This window comes from Vespa crabro, chromosome 6 (assembly GCF_910589235.1).
Source record: "Vespa crabro chromosome 6, iyVesCrab1.2, whole genome shotgun sequence".
Classification (NCBI taxonomy): domain Eukaryota; kingdom Metazoa; phylum Arthropoda; class Insecta; order Hymenoptera; family Vespidae; genus Vespa; species Vespa crabro.
The window spans coordinates 2768204-2787221 of NC_060960.1; the positions used below are offsets into that span (position 1 = coordinate 2768204).

A 19018-nucleotide genomic window follows, 5' to 3' on the forward strand; every position below is an offset into this window, starting at 1 on the left:
ACTATTTTACATTATCTCGTTAATTTGCATCGGTACAAGGCATTTACATGTTTTCAGTAACGTAATATTGTTATATATTTTTTTTGAATAACATTGCGGTTTTATCTTTTCCTTTTTTTTTCTTTGAAAAATTTGAAAAAAAAAAAAAAAAGAAGAAACTTCTCGGAACAGTACCATTTCTTTATTGTATTTATCTCGAAATAAAAATAGAATATATTCTAAAATCCAAAAATAATTCTTTCAATAAAGATCATAATTAATACTTCAGTAAATTAGTTTCGAATTACACCAAAGAGTCGAGAAGAAAAAATCATAACGCGGAACACAAAAGACAATTCGCGTGCACGGTCTAGTGGGAAGAAGAAACAAGTGAGCCGGGTACAGGAATAAACTCGTACGGCCCTGGCATTCGGTATCGTTCGGGCCGTAGGAAGGCGACCGTTCGGTTGGTAGCAGTGGCGCCGTGCCAGTCGGTGCATCGTGCGGCGCGAGCAGTCGAGCCTGGCGAGGTCGTCTCTCGCGTCGCCTTTCTCGTGTCTCTCTCTCTCTTGCTCGGTGGTCACACAACTACACAACGTTCTTCGCGTAGAACGCATAATACTTGAAACTTGTAATTCTACTAGTGAGAAAACAGTTGAAAGAGAAGTTCCAAATTTTTTCGAAGAGGAAGAAGAAAAAAACAGAAAAGAAAAAAAGAAAGAGGGAAAATCATATATATATACAATATATATATACATATACATCATGTATGTATATATATATACATGTACGCATACATATAGGTAAAAAGAAAGAGATAGAGGTAGATAGAGAGAAAGAGAAAGAACTCGGGAAAAGTCGTGAGTGGTTCGTGCGTTCGAAATGTACGTGGTGTGAGGCTATGAAGAAGAAACGAGGATCAGTGTTGGAAGAAGTCACCGTTGTCGTTGTTGGGCGTAGCCGGGCGTCGCGCGAAATTGCTTGAAAGCGGCCTCTCCTACGCTCTCAGTGCGTGACAGTACTGGAGCTCTCTGCCATTGGAAAAGGATATGTATCCATCTCTCTTTCACTCGCAACATCGTTACTACAAGCAATACTACTACTATTCATTGGTATCAACTAATATACTCGGATTCTACTTTACCGTCCCTATCTAAAGAGAGACAGACACTGTCGTGGAAGTTTGAGTAAAAAAGTTATACAAGAAATAGTGATCGAAGATTATTATGCCTACGGTGTGATTGTAGCACAAATTTCGGATTCTCGAAAGCGAGGTGAGTTCTTCACCGTCGCCACATCATCGTCATCATTAATGTCGCACCCCATCGTAATGATCATCGACGTTTGTCCGTGTGACATATGTATGTGCGCGCAGCGTGCGAGCTTGCTATATGTTTAGTGAAAGAGACAGAATGAAACATGAATAGAGAAAGGCGCTATCCTTGTTTTATCTGTGAGTAGTATATAAAAAGAAGAAACAAAATACAAGAGAGGTAGAGATTTCACGAATATCTTAGAGAACCCCGTTCTCTGCGATGTGTGAAAGCAGTGTATTCCTTGTGTCGATTTACACACTCATACATAAACATACACACATGATATATACACACGAGTACGCGTATCACTCTTATATATATACTCGACCGAGCTTCGTAACTTATGTTATTTTGACGAATTGGTATACGTTGGCTCTTTTCTAAAAAATATACTTATATTAATATTAATAATAATAATTATAATAATAATAATAATAATTATTATTATTATTATTATATTATTATATTATATCAAAAAATATAGAATGATTCTTTTTTTTTTAATCGGAGAAAAAAGATAGGGAAACGAATTCGTGAAAATATTTTTCTTCATATACGATTCGTTTAACAGACAGATAGCTCGTAGAACGGTCGATGATACTCCTGTGTTCGTGCAATTCGGAGTTAGCGATAACGCGTGCGGTATTGTTTCGTGTCGAGAGATATACGAATGGTAGAAAAGAGATGGGTAGACAGAGAGAGAGAGAGTGTGTGTAGCTGTCATTGTCAAAGTATAGTACTGGTCCCTTCCTACTTCTGCTACTTCTGATGGTAGGGTGGAAAAAGTAGGGGAAAGAGAAATGGCCTGACTTTGAAAACATACGTACTTTTGCTTTTAAAAGTATATTGAGAGTACATATAGGTAAGCCGATAAAAGAAAGAAATTCCTTTTATCGAAGTCGTTTCTTCATCTCTTTCTCTTTTTCTCTTACAAGTTAAATGCAAAGTGAGAGAAACCAGGATGTGTAATACATAGTATGCGTTATACATATGTAGTCCTTGGTTTTGGCTGCCATCGTCGACTTTCTCGAATCGATTTGAACGCGATATATGAGGATACGAAAATTTTAGCCGCGTTCTTTCGAAATTCGTGAAATTCGACGAAATTATTATTTCTTTATTGAAACTTTTTTAATGATAAGGAAATATAGATTAACGATTATAATAAATTCTTATTATTGAATTTCATTCGATCATTAATAGATGTTATTTGGTTTACATTATGTTACGAAATTATAAGGGAAAAAAAAAAAGAAAGAAAAAAAAAACAAGAAGGAAAAAAAACAGAACGTACGTTGGTTCCCCCCTTGGCTCCCTTGGCTCTTTGCCAGCTATTTAGAATGACCAGCGAAAATGCGAACGAGGAAGGATTAAATGGGGAGAAGTTAGTCACGTGAGAAACTTCAGTTTGTTCTGTATCGTTTATCTTTCTTCTATATTCCTCGGATAAAAAGTATAGATCCTATTAAAGTGTTTTTTTCTCTAATGTGCGTGCATAACGCATATTTCCGTTTTAGTATACTTCGTCTTTCAATGCCATCGCACATGGATTTATATGACGTCAGCTTTGACGTAAACTTGTAAAGGGTTGAAAAAGTCTAATAGAGGGGATGTATCTTTTAAGATCCTGCATGCGGTAAAGCGCGCTCCGTCTGCATCCGGGATTAATGTTGATTATATATTGAGCTAAAGGAAACGGTTTAGTTTCAATATTTTCGTTTCTCTTCTTTTTCTTTTTATTATTTTTTTATTTTGTTCTCTCTTTTATTTTTTTTCTTTTATTTATTTATTTTTTTTTTCGATCATCGATTCATTTAAAATTCTTTTTAAGCGGATCATTGGTTTAAAATCGTTCATTTAATGGAAATAAATCGATAGATGAATCATGTCAATATTTTCAAGTAGATAACGCAAAGATAATTTCATTGATTATCACGTTGTCGAGAAGATCGTAACAATTCTGTCGTATGAAACTTATAAAAAAAAAAAGAAAAAATAATTCATTTGTATAAATAAGAGCGTTTTTATCGCTTTCTAATCATGAACAAGCTTCGAAAGAAATTGAGAGAGAAATAATATGCCGAATGTTTCGTTTCGAAGTGCAACTGCTTAATTTATTTCTTTTTTTCTTTTTTTCTTTTTTTCTGTTTTAACAATAATATTTTTATAAATACGAAAAGGAATTTCATCAAATGCGGAAAAATTGAACAATGTATATATTATCAAAACTATCACGTAAATCAACCGTCAATTATTATCCTTTAATAAAAAGTTTTCCTCAATGAGAATCGAAGGTTATGTATATTCTTTATCGATTCTCCAAGATTGTATAAACGTATAACGATATATAGTAAATTTATTTTATTTCTTGTTTTTCTTGCATAATACATATTCTATCATTTATTATACTGACCAATGAGCGATCAAACAAAGCACTGCAAATTGATTGATTAACTCTCTTTGACCAATCGGTTCTCAACCGATGATATATCAGATTTATTAATAATATACGGAAAAAAGGAATATGTGTATATGTATATTTCAAATAGCAATGTTAGAAAAGCATAAGTCGGAAAGGATTAAGATCGGACTTTATTTTCTACGCTTGAAAGGTCTAGAGAAGAAGGTACGATGTACGTTAGCCGACAGACGAATTCCATGAAATCAGAAGAGTCGATCGGGTGGAGTTCTCACGGGAATAGGAAGGGAAGAGTTTCATGGAGAATCACGAGCCCTTAAGACGCCGGTGAAGGCGGCCCTTCGTTCTCTCACTGTGCTGCTTTTACTCCCTGGCACACCCCAGAAACGGCACCGCGAGAGAGTCAGTCACGCGTGAACGTTGCCGGCGAAAAAGCTGTGCAAGAAAGAGACGGAATGAGCTTTGCTAGAGATAGATAGATGTGGCGAGCGAGTGAGTGAGTGAGTAAGCGAGCGAGCGAGCGAGCGAGCGAGAAAAAGAGAGAAACAGAGTGAGAGGAACCGGCCGAAGCGGCGCTCGATCTCGCTCGGCTATCCTCGACTGCCTTTACTTTTCTCATGCGAACGTTCGTTCGTTCGTTCGTCTGCGACGTGATGCATCGAACGTATCATCCTTTTCATTTTGATTTTATCTCGTATTTCAATCGTTTCATGTAATTTCTTTTGGAAAGGTCACACTCTCTCGCAGGACGTTGAAAAACTTTCATATTGTATAAGTTATATTTCCATTCAATAATATTCGATCATTTTATAAATGATAGAAAAAAAAAAGAGGGAGGGAATAAATATGAATTTCTAATCGTCAAAGACGAATCCATCCTTTTGTGTTTACGTTTTAAAACATACGTCCTTGGTATTAAACGATATCGAGCACGTTTCTTCAACGCATTCCCCCTCGATTGCGAAGTCTCTTTATATATCAGATTAACGCGATCGTACTCGTTTCGCGCGATAAAGTATGTCGACTCGTAAAATTGCGCGGGCAAAAAGATACCAGTTTGAAAGGTGTTTAGGCGGCGTAAACTTTAAACGTTCGCACGTTCACGTCCTAATTTCAAGAATCGTAGGTGGTTTGTACAAGTGTTTTATCATATATCACGGTTTTATTCGTACATACATATAAAGATTGAATTATGCGTCCTTTTGACTTGAATGGACCTCGTGATTATGATCATGTGGTTAAGTCGAGTCAATCGGATATACATACGCTTAGGTTACGTGTTTTGTCAGGAATGTGTTCCCTGTAATTCGGAGAATATAGCTTATCAATATCTGTGAATTAGACTTAAATACATCAATACATATATCGATGTATACATATATATATATATGTGTGTGTGTGTGTGTATATATATATATACATATATATATACTATACATATTCATTATTTTCTATTCATTTCGTTATGACTAAATATTTATAATAGATAATAGATAGTTTCTTCATTATCCTTTACATATGTAATAATAATGTGACTAAATACGACCCAAAGAAGTATTATTATCATTTTAAAAGTTAATCACAACTCATAAAAGTATATTATTTTCCATGATTTAATATATACGTAAATTATTTTCTTATCACGAATGCTAACAGCTTTACTACTACCATTCTTCTTATCGATTTGGTCGTATTTTAAATATCATTCAAAGACTGTATTACAATGATAAATGTTGTTAAAATAAGCAAAACAGAAATTCACGCGAGTGACATTCATTCGGATCGAAATACATGCTAGAGATCAAAGTGCGCATGCATGAAGCGAAGCACACGATGCTTATTTTTTTTCTCTCTTTCTCTTTCTTTATACCAATCACGTACCACAATCATGATTGACGCTAATTCGTCGGGATCGAACTTTTGTCAATCAAGGAACACAAAATGAGAATTACGCTGCCCATGTCCTCCAGACTGATTTCTCGCTCTTTTTTTTTTTTTTTTTTTTTCATTCTCTCTCCCCATCTCTCTTTTTTCATCGTCCCTGCCTTCTTCCGCCGGAAAGGACGATATTCCGTGAGAAATCGCCGAGGTTCTTTGCAGTCTCTCACGCTTTGTTTCTCTTGCTCTTGATTCGAGATATCGCGAGATCGAGATCAACTTTTCCTATCTTGTTAACTAATAATTTTCTCGAGAAACATGATTACTTTTTTTTTTTTTTTTTTTTTTTTTATAAATCTGTTTTACACGAGAAACGATGGTTGATCGATTTTTTTCTTGTTTTTTTTTTCTGGTTTTCCCGTTCTTTTCTTTTTTCTCTCTTTTTTTTTTTCTTTTTTCTTTTTTCTTTTTTTTTTTCAAAAGAACCGTTCACAAGTCGTAATTGACAGATTTTTCGACTTTGTGAAGTTTTTAAAAATTTACTATACCATAGTATTTGATCGATACTTAATTTTTTATATTTAAAATAACTTTTCTTCGTAATTACTTTAAACACTATCAAATAACAAAGCTTTGCATGTTCGCTTAATAAATAATTTACTACTTAATTATATATATATATATATATATATATATATATATATATATATATATATATATATAAAACAACTATGTATCATATATAAAAAATAACTCTGATTACTATATATAGTAAAATAAAGTTGTATTACTTAATTATTAATTATTATTCATTTAAAGTTATAACAATTTTATGTTACAAATGTAACATAAAAGCTACAATTGTAATAATACATTCTACAATATACATTTAAAACATATATTTTATAAAAAAATATTAAACAACAATATATATAAATTTATAAATTTTCTCTACTATTTATTATACGGAGTTAATCACTTTGACAAATGAACGGTTCATTATGACAATTATTTAAGAATTCTAAATTATTTACAATCAATTTTCACACACACGAGGAACGATGATTGGTTGATTTATCTTTTCTTTTCTTTTTATTTTTTTGTTTTTGTTATCGAGTATGTGTATTCCATAGAAAAGAAGTTCAGCGAAAGGGAGAAGGAAGAAGAAGGGAACTGTAAGCAAAGTGAAACTGGTGAAAGCACATGCTCGGCTGGACGCGAACATTCGAGTTTAACACATCGTTTTCGTGAAACTCGACGCTCTTTTGCTTTTCACGGAAGAGTCTGATAGTTTTGTAAGAAACTCTACGAAACGCGTTTCTTAAGACGGTCTCAAGAAATGAACTGCTTTGTCCAATATGAAGGAATACGATGTTTTCTCTTTTTTTAAATTTACCGCATCAGAATGGATGAAGTTGAGAAGTTTACGAGAATGAGGTTAAGAAAAGGGTTACTTTTTTTTATTTCTTTTTTATTCATTTATTTTTCTTTTTTTTAGGTTATAAATCGACTTTTCACAGAGACGGATAAAAAAAGATATTATGCAATTAAATAAATATGAAATAATAGTATGAGAAAAAAAGAAATAGGAGAGATTGAGAGATCCGCTTGCATGATAACCGAATACGGATGCGTCGTATTCGGTATCATTTATATTTGTTCTGCAATACTAGATTTCAAGAATAGTATTATTCAGCCATAAAGATTACGTTAAATCATAAAATCATTACATCTAAAAAAAAATCTCTCTTACTGTGATTTTATTATGAACTTTTTTCATGTTATATACAAAAATTTACATGCAACTTTGCTTATTCATTATTCGATGAATATCATCAAGAAAAATATTTGAAGACAATCATAATGAATAAATTCTTGAAAAACCTTACGGCAAATGATGATCAAGTGTGTTAACACGCATGTGAACACAGTTAATTTGATTAAAGATTCCAAGTTCTGGCAGTTAGCCAAAATTTAAAATCTTTAATCAAATTAAGTACCAAGCGTAAGTGGATAAATTATATACTTCAGAAAATTGGTCTTATCGAGAAAAAAAGTTCATTAACTTATTTAAAGGGCTACGGGGGGTTTGTTTTCGTCATATTGATCGAAGACGACATCTGTATATTCAATTGACCTTGACAGAAGCAAATTCTCTAGAGTGCATAACAAATCTAATCGTTTTAGAATGATCGTGGGCGTCACTCGTTCGAAGAATTTTATCTAATTTTTTTTTACGATTAATTAATATTGAAATCTAGAGAGAGAAAAAATAATTTCAAAAGTGTTGGTATTGTAGCGTGCACGAACGTATATGAACTAAAATTTATTTGATGGAAGACATCGAAGAAATGATTTAAATCATAGATCATTCCCTCGTAGAAATAGGTGTTAATTGTATGATTGAGCTCGAGGAGACAGTAAAATAGAATGAAACGTTGATTGGATCTAATCTTTAACTAACATAGAATCGACGTTTCACTTACCTACCGGAAATGGTTCTCGACTTGTGTTGAAATGTTTGGAACGATTATGTGTCTCCTTTCATTACGATAATATAATGTTCATTTTCTCTTCATCTTATTTCTTTTTCTTGGTTTTTTCTTTTCTTTTTTTTTTTTTTATCATTATTACTATTATAAGCTTTACGAAACTGTAGATTTTTTTTTGGTAACGATAACGATTCTACACAATCTCATTTTCGAAACTTCCTAATAGTCAACCAATGGTAATACGTTTCTTTTCCTTCTATTAATATCTTTTATCACGTCGCTTGTCAGTGATATATTAATTTAGATCTCTTTATGTTCTATCATTCTTCATTCATAAACATTCATAAAACCTATTTACAGGGATCTTTATGTTTCTCAATCGAATGGTTTCTAGGTTATGAGATTTATCTCTCGCGATCTTTTTCTACGCAATGTTCCTCTTTACACACACGCAAACACATTTTGTCTCGCTCATATTCCCGACTATAAATTTCTCTGGCGCGCCATTTTCAAACAAAGCTTCTACTCGACGATTGTATTCCAAAGTAATGCAATTGCTTAGGTTTTGTTTTTCTCTATTAAATGCCACGGAGATTTCACAATGGTCATGACAAATCAATTTTCATGAGAATTTTAAAATGAATACTGCGATTATTCATTACTTTGTTTTTACGATACTATAAAGTTAACGTTAGTCAAATATATCGAGGATGAAAAAAAAAAAGAAATAAAAGAAAAAGGAAAAAACTAGGATTCCACCCGACTTCAAGACAAAGATTCTCATTTGCCGACGAGTAATTTCTGTTGCTCTTTAAAAGTCTACATAAAATACGTTTCGTTTGCGACGTTTATAAGACTCGTACACGTTCGAGTTTAATTAAAATTGTGCTCTAGAAACGAAGCGTGCCTCACATTCGTCTCGCATCAACAGAACTCGTGTTTTTCCACGAGGAATCGTCTTTTCTCGGAAGATTTTCGTCGTTCGTCGAAAAGCGTCTGTACTTTCTCCGCATATTGCATGCTTCTTGAGAAATACACACGTGTGTGTATATGTATGTACATATGATGTATATATGTATGTATGCATGTGATGTATGTATGTATATATGTATACGTAGATACATATGCAAGTTGTTTAGGCATTCACTGTCAACGTTGGCAGCGAGCAAAGTGTTGCCAAGCAGCCCGTCTTCTTTCGGGTTATGTATATACATTAGAAATGTGTTACGTAAACTAACGAATGTTTCTCTTTAACACGTTTTTCAATCTGTTAAGATTAATTTCGCTGAAATTTCGATCTTGACCGATAATGATTATTAATGTTAAATAATAATATCCTCACATTCCTTATTTTCTTCCTCTTTATTGTCTTCCTCTTTTTTTATTTTTTTACAGGTGAGCTGTCAACATGAACAGCAGATGACTGTTGGCTGAGCCAGTGCTCGTTTAAGTTTAATATGAGCGAAGTCGTAGCCGTAACAGTGCCTACTGGTGGATCGACGCGCCAGGAAAGCGTGGCACATATCAAAAGGCACAAATTAGCTAACTGTAATGTTCCTCTTGTTCATGGCCGACCAAATCCATCAATCAGCGCTCGCAATAGGCTGACAACTCATCAACGAAATCATAGTTTGGACTTTAGGTACATGAATTTCTCTATGTATCTTTCTTAAAATAGTGATAAAGATAATTGCGAGATCAGATAATTGGATCATGAAATTATGATGACAAGCGGGAAACTTTGAGATATTAATTATAATATTTATTATAGGTCAATGGGTATCTTACTTCCACCGGTGCCCCAAGCGGCCGCGACAACGTTAACGCTGCACCATAGAAACAGAAGCCTGGATTCGGCTTTACAACGAATCCCTGAGGTGGACGTTACTCCGAGTCCAGAATGCGAGACGAACCCTACGCCCGTAATTAAGACAACGGTGCCAACCTGCAAGGGACGTAGTCGAGAACGCGAAGATCTCGCTAGTCTTGGATCCGACGACTCTGGTATACTCTGTGGTTCCGACAGCGGTTCTAGTGACGCTGCCAACACAGCTACCAGAGAGTCAAGTGTAGATCATTTGCATAGTAGAGAAAGTCTCGATTCTACTTTGTCACAAACAGGAGATATGGATGGGATTGATGCTGTTGACGGAGAAGACAACAGTGGGGTGTCTGTATCAGTGTCCCCTGTGGAATTAGTGTTACGTAGTGAGTCCTTGCCCGAAAAGAATGGTGATCGTGAACTCTGTAAACTAAAGAATCTCGATAAAACTAATCATGAAACTGAGGAACACTCTGGTATAGTCCTTTGTCCTAAAGAACTTCAAAATCATGAATACTCATGCGAGGAACCTTGTAATAGCATATCTGAGAAAGCTATGGAGTATCAAAACTCTTCCTCCGAAGTAGCCATGGTACAAGGAGAATTGGCAGGCGCTGCGATGACTTTGTGTTGTGGCACCTCTGCACAACCTGATAAAGAAACTGTAAAAAAACAACCAGAAGTTCAAAGACAAGAGACAGTTCAGCCAAAGCCATCGGAGGGATGTTTACTCAGGTTATTCGAGAGTCAAATATTTGATATGTCTATGGCCATATCCTATCTTTTCAATTCCAAAGAACCAGGTGTTCAGAGTTATCTAGGTAAGTTTTTTAATAGAAATTCTTAATTGATATTTTCTAAATCATATAATTGCTAACTTTTTATGAGAAAATTGATATGAATTTACATACTTTTAGATAAATCTTGCATTATGGATTCTTGCATAGAAACAGAAAATTCACACATATTTAGTATATTTTTAGGTAACAAGATGTTCAGTTTTCCTGATAACGAAGTGGATTTCTATTTGCCACAATTGGTGTTAATGTATATACAACTTCATGATGTTACTGAAGTTCTTTATCCATATCTTGTCCATAGGTAAAAATATATTTTTCATGAATCTATTTGACATATCATATTCCTATTGTATTAACGTTTTTATCTTTTTTACAGATGTAGACAATCGGCCGATTTCTCGTTAAAATGTGCTTGGCTATTAGATGCATACAGCTCTGATGCTCATTTGCCATCCAAAAAGAAGTCTCATGGGACCAAATTAAAAAATCTCATTTTGTCAGATGAACTTAGGTAAGAATTTAAATAGAAAATGCTATGTATTATTAGAATATATTATAGTACATTTCTAAAATATTATAAATTCAGGCCGAAAGGAAATCTGACACGAAAGCAACGATCTTCCGCGTTGCAAGTTCCTGCTTCGCCGCCATTACCTTTAACACAGAACGTTATGTCACCTAATAAGAAAACTCACCAAAGATCTCAATCGGATGCTACTGGATTGTTCCAAACTTTACGCCGTAGTCATTCCGGTATATATAAAATTTAAATCAAGTTTATATTCAAAAAATATTAAATGAAAATTCATCTATTTGTTTTTTATAAAGGTACAATAAATAAAGTAAGCCTTGGGGACCTGAGCTCTGGTCGAGCATTTGACAATGGTTGTACCTGTTTTTATTCCTGCCAAGGTGTGGTAAATGATTTAAGAGGTCAAAAAACCGATTGCTTCTGCAATGTAAGTAAATTGGTATTTATAAAAAGCTCACTTAATTTGAATAATACATGATATTGATTATTCTTGTTTTATTTCATTATAACAGGCACCCCGTCTTGCTCCAGAACTTGAATTTATTCAAGCATTGATATCTATTGGTAAATTACTTGGGACTATTCCAACAAAGGAAAGTAAGACTGTACAGTTGGTAGCAGAACTTAACACTCTTAATTTAAATCTTCCTGCAAGGGTATGGTTGCCTTTGCATAGTACAGTACCGCATCATATTGTAAGAGTCCCTCCACAATATGCTGCTGTGCTTAATAGTAAAGATAAGGTTGATATTTTTAATTCTTATACTTCTATAAATATTTATTTCATATCATTACAGTTGTAAATTTTACTACTTCAGGCACCATATATTATTTATGTCGAAGTATTGGAAGTAGAAGATTTATATACATCACCTGTGCCGACCAAAATTATGGGAAGTTCATTAAGGCATACGAAGTCTGAAGAAAATTTAACTGGTGGTGAACAGTCTAATGTGACGTCATCATCTAATCTGGTTTCTGCTGAAATGCAGCAAAACGTAACAACAGCACTTAGACAAACTCCTGTTAAAAATATCTCTCCATATTCTGTTAAAAATACAGAAATAGCATTTAATTTTCCCGATGACGATCCAAATGATTGTTGGAGTCAAGAAGACGATGAAATCACACAACAGGTAACGTTAGTTATACATATATGCTTGTTTTCTTCATATTTCTTTATTATTCAACTTTTGTTTTCTATCTCAACAGTATTTACAATTACGTAAGCCCAGAGATAGAGATACGATATCGCAATTAAGTCAAGAATCATCTGATAGTCGAGAACCAGTTTTTGTACCTGGTGATATAAAACGTCGTCTAAGTGAAATGACTGCTACACCTAGTGCAACATTTAACCATGATCCAGAGGATCCATCAGCCGCCGTCCTCAAAGAGCCATGGGAATTAAAGCAGAAACGTATTAGAGCATCCAGTCCATATGGTCATTTAGCTTCTTGGAGACTTCTTGCCGTTATTGTAAAATGTGGGGATGATTTAAGACAAGAACTTCTTGCTTCCCAATTACTTTCAATGTTACAAAAAATTTGGCTAGATGAGAAAATTCCACTTTGGGTTCGACCATACAAGTATGATAAAAATTATTCCTATAAATATTAACTTATGTCTTTTAACAAGTTACAATTCACTGCAACTTCATATAATTTGTAGGATTTTATGTTTATCCAATGATAGTGGATTGATAGAACCAATATTGAACACAGTATCTTTACATCAAATAAAAAAGCACTGTCAGCTGACTCTTCTACAATACTTCGAACGAGAATTTGGTCCTTCAAATTCAGAAGCGTTTATCGTAGCTCAAAAGAACTTCGTGCAAAGTTGTGCTGCTTACTGTCTTATAAGTTATCTCATTCAAGTGAAGGATCGTCACAATGGAAATATTTTACTACATAGCGATGGACACCTAATACATATAGATTTTGGATTCATATTATCAACCTCACCTCGCAATTTGGGATTTGAGACCAGTCCATTTAAATTGACTCCCGAATTTGTTGAAGTGATGGGTGGTAGTCAATCAAAAATTTTTCAACAATTTAAAACTCTCATTCTTCAAGGTTTAATCGCAGCACGAAAGCATATGGAAAAGATTGTTAATCTAGTAGAAATCATGTTATCAGGTAATACCTCTTTAGTAATCAATGCATAATAATTGATACTTTATCTTTGCTCATAAAAAATTCCTTTATATAACCTTAATCATTTTTTGTTTCCCGTTATAGGATCTCAACTTCCTTGTTTCCGTAGTGGAGGAGCCGCTACGGTTCAAGGATTGAAAAATAGATTTCATCTTACGCTTACGGAAGACCAATTACGTCGCCATGTTGAAGATTTGGTCGAAGGTAGCATTCATTCTTGGTCTACTAAACTGTATGACCGATATCAGTACTTCGCAAACGGTACTCTTTAATGCCGTAGTGAAGCTTTTCATCCACGCCAGTGTCATAATTTTTTGGCGTTGGAAGATATTTTTATCATGGACAAAGAAGAGAACAGTTGCAAATAATATCAATTTAATAATGTGGGATTTCTTCCACACTTTTAAATACACTTTTCAACATTCCACGAGCACAAAGTACTTTTGAATCTTTTCGATGGTCAAGGAGATATCGTTCCAGTGTGAATAAATTGCTCTCCGGTCCTTTTTTCTTTTTTGTTTTTGTTTTCTTTTTTTCTTTTTCTTTTTTGTTTTTTTCTATAAAATCAAATAGTCTAAATCGAATCGCGTTAACTGGATTAGGTCAATTACGTCTGATCTTCGAATTACTTGTCGCTTTGGCAGCCCAGTGTGGTGGGCATGGTAGGTAGATCATTTTAGAAGAAATTTGAGGCATTCGAAATGAGGCATGAATAGATAAAAATCATTTTAGATTAAACTCTTGAGGCATTTGAAACGAGAAGTTTTACGCGAACTACGCTGCTTTAAAGATATTGGATTGTAGCAAATAATAAGTACAGTTAATATATTTATTATAAATGCTATAAAACATTAAATGATAAAGTATTTGTTATGACTATGTTAATTTATGGTAAACAAAACATATTAAGAAAATTGAGAGAAGATGACTATTTCCGTTTAAGAGAATTCAAATTTTAAACGGGAAATAATTTTTGATGTTTACAGTGCCCAGTTAGTTACATAATGTTTACATATGCATATTGTTTTTCGTTCAATGTATTAATACAGCAGTTTATGTAAGCCTCAATTGACAATTACGAGTTATCTACTATCGGTGCAGATCTTGTAACATTGAATAAGTGTTGGACTGCTAGATCGTTGTAGCCTATAACAGCGTAATTTGTTAAAGGTGCCTTATTTATAGAGAATGGTGGTTACGATCAAGTCTAAAAATGCAGTGAAGTGATTACAGGGCTGTCTGTCGATGCTACCCTTATAGTGAACTGGACAATCTGTTATTTGTAAATAAACACAATATGTGGACTTTTGTCGGATTGCAAGAAAATAATTCAACCGTTTTGGCAGTAAATAAATCTATCCGGAACGGCATGAATGATGGAAGAAATGATGGGAAGAATCATATGTGCCGTTTGAACGTATATGGGCTGTACGTAAAAGGCTCAGATACTAACCGAAGACGAATACTCAAAAAAAAATATCTCCTACTTTATAGATCAATATTACTATATATTAATATATATTATATATTATATACTGAAATATATAATATATAATATAAATATATATATAAATATATATATATATACATATTATATGTAATAATATAATATATATATATGTATATATACATATATATATACATGTAATTGTAACAATCTATTAAGGATAATTCTTATAGTAAAACTTAAGAACCACATTTGAAAAGTTTTTACATGTTCTTATTACGTACATTCATAATTATAATACAAATTGTCTTAGCTATGTGGAAACAATTATTTAATACTATTCCTGCGTTATATCTGTTTTTTCTTTTTTTCGGGTAACTAAATTATAAAGTAAAAAAGTATTGTACATAAAAACAAAAAATTTAAATCAGTTATCATTTAAGGCTAATAGTGGATGAATGTTTGAAACAAAATCAAAGTCATGGTGAGCCAGCCCAGAGTACGAGAGACCTGGGCCCTCTGACTTCCAAGTGTCTTATATCTCTCTCTCCTATCATAACCGTCTCACGATAGACAGGCAGACCAGAGTTGATTCATTTCTCCAATAGTAATCGTTGGTTTTGTTATATTTTAATATAAATTAATTTATAATATAATGAAGAAGTTTTTTTATTCTAAATTTGTCAATACTCGTTGTATTATGTATATTTAATACAATTGTATAAGATCAGATTTATTAAAATTGTATCTATTTCCTTTATGTAACATATAAGCCATGTTTTATCTTAACAATATGCAAAATATGAATATACCTGGTCTTGTTTGTTCTCTCAACTCATTACGAGCTATTGATAATATGAAATATCGAATAAATACGAATGCAATGATATGTACGTGTACTCTAACTATTTGCATATCCTCTTCAATAATTACGCAAGCAAAGTGCGTACAATTAATTGACAACACAACAAATTAAATCATTCATAATTTATCATTGAATAGTTCATTGTTCAAAATCGTCCGTATAATTATAATTTTCTTATATAATGCAAAATCTAACAATGCAACAAGCATAAATTTCCATCGCATCCTCACATAATTTAACTGTGTTCAAGCTCTTTTGATAAAAGAAAACAAAATAATAAATTACATCATTCAGTCAATTAAAAAATTAAATATAAAAATATCAAATATACGTATATTGAAGATTAGTAATGAAATTCTTTTTATTAATCATTCTTTTTAATATTTAAAAGCTATTTATATTATGTATTACATAATGTATTTACGGCAGCAAAAAGAAAAATGAGAAACGAAAATTAAAAAGTGGAAAGTGCCGTAAGCATATCTACTTGTTTTTATTACTTGTACATCGTTTCATTCAAGGTAGATGATTTAATTGACTTACAATGCTAAATAATTAATTCGTACTATAAATACATATATCCAATCATCAGTCATAAAAATGTAATAAGGAAGAAGAGCTGTTCGCGAACATCTAATACGCTTATTTTTAGCGTATCTAACAAAGAAAAAAAAAGTGTATCATAAATATCACAATAGGTCTTGATTAATAGAGATCATAAGAAAATCTTATATTCTAGAGAGCTGCTGTAATAAATTAGACGGCAAGACAGTTTCTAACTTATCCAAAATATAATAAAATGGATGAGAGAACCAAGCGAGCATCGCTCGTGCGACTACACCCATGGTATCAGGATACTGATGAGTCAACAAAGCTAAGAGTGCTGTAAAGGAGCACAAACCGGCTGTAAATAAAATAAAAAATGGCAATTCTTTTTTCGGATAAACGCTGACGTCATGAAAAGTAGGTAAAAGTTCGCGATCCGCACACTCGGTACACGTTGGATATGGATAAAATAAGTGCCCCCTTTCCAAAGGATACGGTAGCATTCTGAATGTTCCTTCCCATGTACAATGCAACAAATTAAGTGCTCCTTCCATTTGTTTCCAGTGTGCAAGGTGGAAAAATGCATAAGCTATAGCTTCTGAATCTCCTCTTTTTAGAACATGCTCAGGTGGTAAAATTAAAGGTTTCATTTCTAATAAATATTTTGGTACATGAGGATTGAATTCTACTGCTCTATGAATAGCATCCACCGCTGACATTTCTGCTGTAGTTAAACCTCTTTTGCTAGCTATATCTGGTGAAAATTTATCAGCTACTAATCTTGCCTTTAATAAAGCAGCTGTATAGCATATAGTGGCTGACTTTGGTAGACTTATATCATCGTATTTTGCTAAAACAGCTTGAACATCAGCGTATGCTTGCATCTCCAACAAAGCTTCTATTAGATTTTCATGTATATTCAAAACATTCATAATTGGTGGTACTTCCTTTGTTAGGTCCCTGAACATTTTTACTGCTTCTTTCAATTTTCCAAGTTTTCTTGCACACATAGCTAAACGTCTTTTAATATAAATAAGTACATTTGTGTCTCTTCTGTGTATCGCTTCTGCAATGGAGCCTTGATGTTGTGTACTTTGAGATTTTCTATAATTATTTTCTGCTACTTTTAAAGCTTGTTTTAAAATCTTTTCTGCTTCTACAATTGTAGTAGCTTCTTCTTCGGCTAGTAAAATATAAGCTGATGCACAATCTGGATTACTTTCTAAAGCACTATGCGCAGCTGTTATTCTGGCTACAGGACTTCGTTCTCTCCAAGCTGTTTGCATAATTTCATATTCAGCTTTACCTATATGACATAATCAATTAATATAAAAACAATATAATATTTACATTTAACTTTTGTCAGCTATTACTTATAACCAGACTTTACGTGTTCAAACAGACTTTTATTATATTTACCTGTATCACCTTCACAAGTAAAAAAAGTTTGATGATCTTGAGCCGATAAATTCATATCATAGTATGTTAGAGGCTCTTTGTTAGTCGCCCAAAAAAATCTTTGATATTCTGCACCCCTAAATAAATTTATTGGATTACGCCAAACTTTACATTCAGGAACGTTCTGTTGATTAGAACCATTGGAATTATTCAAACTTGAGTTAGCATTGTCAGTTGCAGTATCACCTCCACCAATCCAAGGTGAAATATGATTCAAAGATACTTGTTCGATAAATGAAGTACCATACTTTCTGAAGTACCACCATTCGAATATGAGAATAAGACCAGATATTAATGATGACGTTCCTGTTAATGCTACGTAGAATTTTGGGGTTAGGGTGCTCAGGAACATCGTAGAGTCCCACATACTTGTAAATAAAAGTGCCATTTATAATCTCTCGACGTTGTAGACAAATATTTTTAACTCTGTTGAAACTTTAGAGAGAATATCTTGTTGATAATTACATCAATTGCCATACGAAAGAAAACACAGTTGATTTTCTTATAATAAGAAATCTCCCGAAAGGCCTCTCTTCAAGATTTTATTATGTGATTAATAAAATAAGTTTCGCGATTTCTTGTAACGAACTTTAATAACATTAATACATGTTTACGAAGATAGAACGTGTAAATATTTTCGTTTGAATCATAAAAGCTTTTTAACTGTTTTCGACATCTGGCACATTTCGATATATAGTAATTTTGCACTGTTGTATTCAATTTCGATTATCGAAAATAGCAATAACGATTATAGCGCATATATAATATACCAATATCTAATAAACCAAATTGTAATTACAATGTTTATATTGTATTTATGTTTAAACGAAAAGAGTCCTGCATTTATTTTAAATTAAAAAAAAAAAAAAGCGAAGATTTATCATCAAATAAATTTTATATTGATCGACATTAATCGAACGTACGTCAGCCAATCAGAAATAAGTTTTTCTTTTGATCTGTGAAAGCATAAAGTTTAATTGGTCGAACATTGTTTTTAAGAGATTTAAATTACGTTATTAAGAATTAAATTTTTATAGATATTATTGTTCCTGATTTATTAATTAATATTAAAAAATTTAAATACACATGAAGAAACAAAAAGTAAATATAAGAAAAATTTATAATCACATACTTTTATAACATTAAAAATAATTTGAGTTCATATTGTATCTGGAATTTTTAGTAATAATACATATAATGTTTACAAAAGTAATAACACATTTAATGTATGTATATATTTTATTATGTCTATTAATTAATATAGTAAAAATAAATGTTATCCAAGGAATTATTCTTTCATCG

At 32.7% G+C, this 19018-nt stretch overlaps 2 protein-coding genes across 4 annotated transcripts; one reads left to right on the plus strand and one right to left on the minus strand.

The window, feature by feature from the left end:
- Positions 1-452: 452 nt before the first annotated feature.
- LOC124425114 (phosphatidylinositol 4-kinase beta) lies at positions 453-15736 on the plus strand. 3 transcript variants are annotated; one of them, XM_046964998.1, is made up of 12 exons: positions 453-1253; positions 9480-9726; positions 9856-10727; positions 10824-11007; positions 11083-11217; positions 11293-11459; positions 11535-11665; positions 11751-11981; positions 12057-12374; positions 12451-12827; positions 12910-13382; positions 13485-15736. In XM_046964998.1, exons 2-12 carry the CDS (start codon positions 9542-9544, stop codon positions 13670-13672), a joined length of 3261 nt encoding a protein of 1086 aa, XP_046820954.1. In that variant the 5' UTR covers positions 453-1253; positions 9480-9541; the 3' UTR covers positions 13673-15736. The 3 variants fall into 3 exon arrangements, with proteins under 3 accessions (XP_046820954.1, XP_046820956.1, XP_046820955.1); XM_046965000.1 differs by having other exon boundaries at positions 455-1253; positions 10890-11007; XM_046964999.1 differs by lacking the exon at positions 453-1253 and adding an exon at positions 1303-1432.
- LOC124425116 (protein ST7 homolog) lies at positions 15099-18739 on the minus strand. The gene is made up of 2 exons (XM_046965005.1): positions 17678-18739; positions 15099-17564 (listed from the first exon to the last, which is right to left on the minus strand). Exons 1-2 carry the CDS (start codon positions 18102-18104, stop codon positions 16441-16443), a joined length of 1551 nt encoding a protein of 516 aa, XP_046820961.1. The 5' UTR covers positions 18105-18739; the 3' UTR covers positions 15099-16440.
- Positions 18740-19018: the final 279 nt, after the last annotated feature.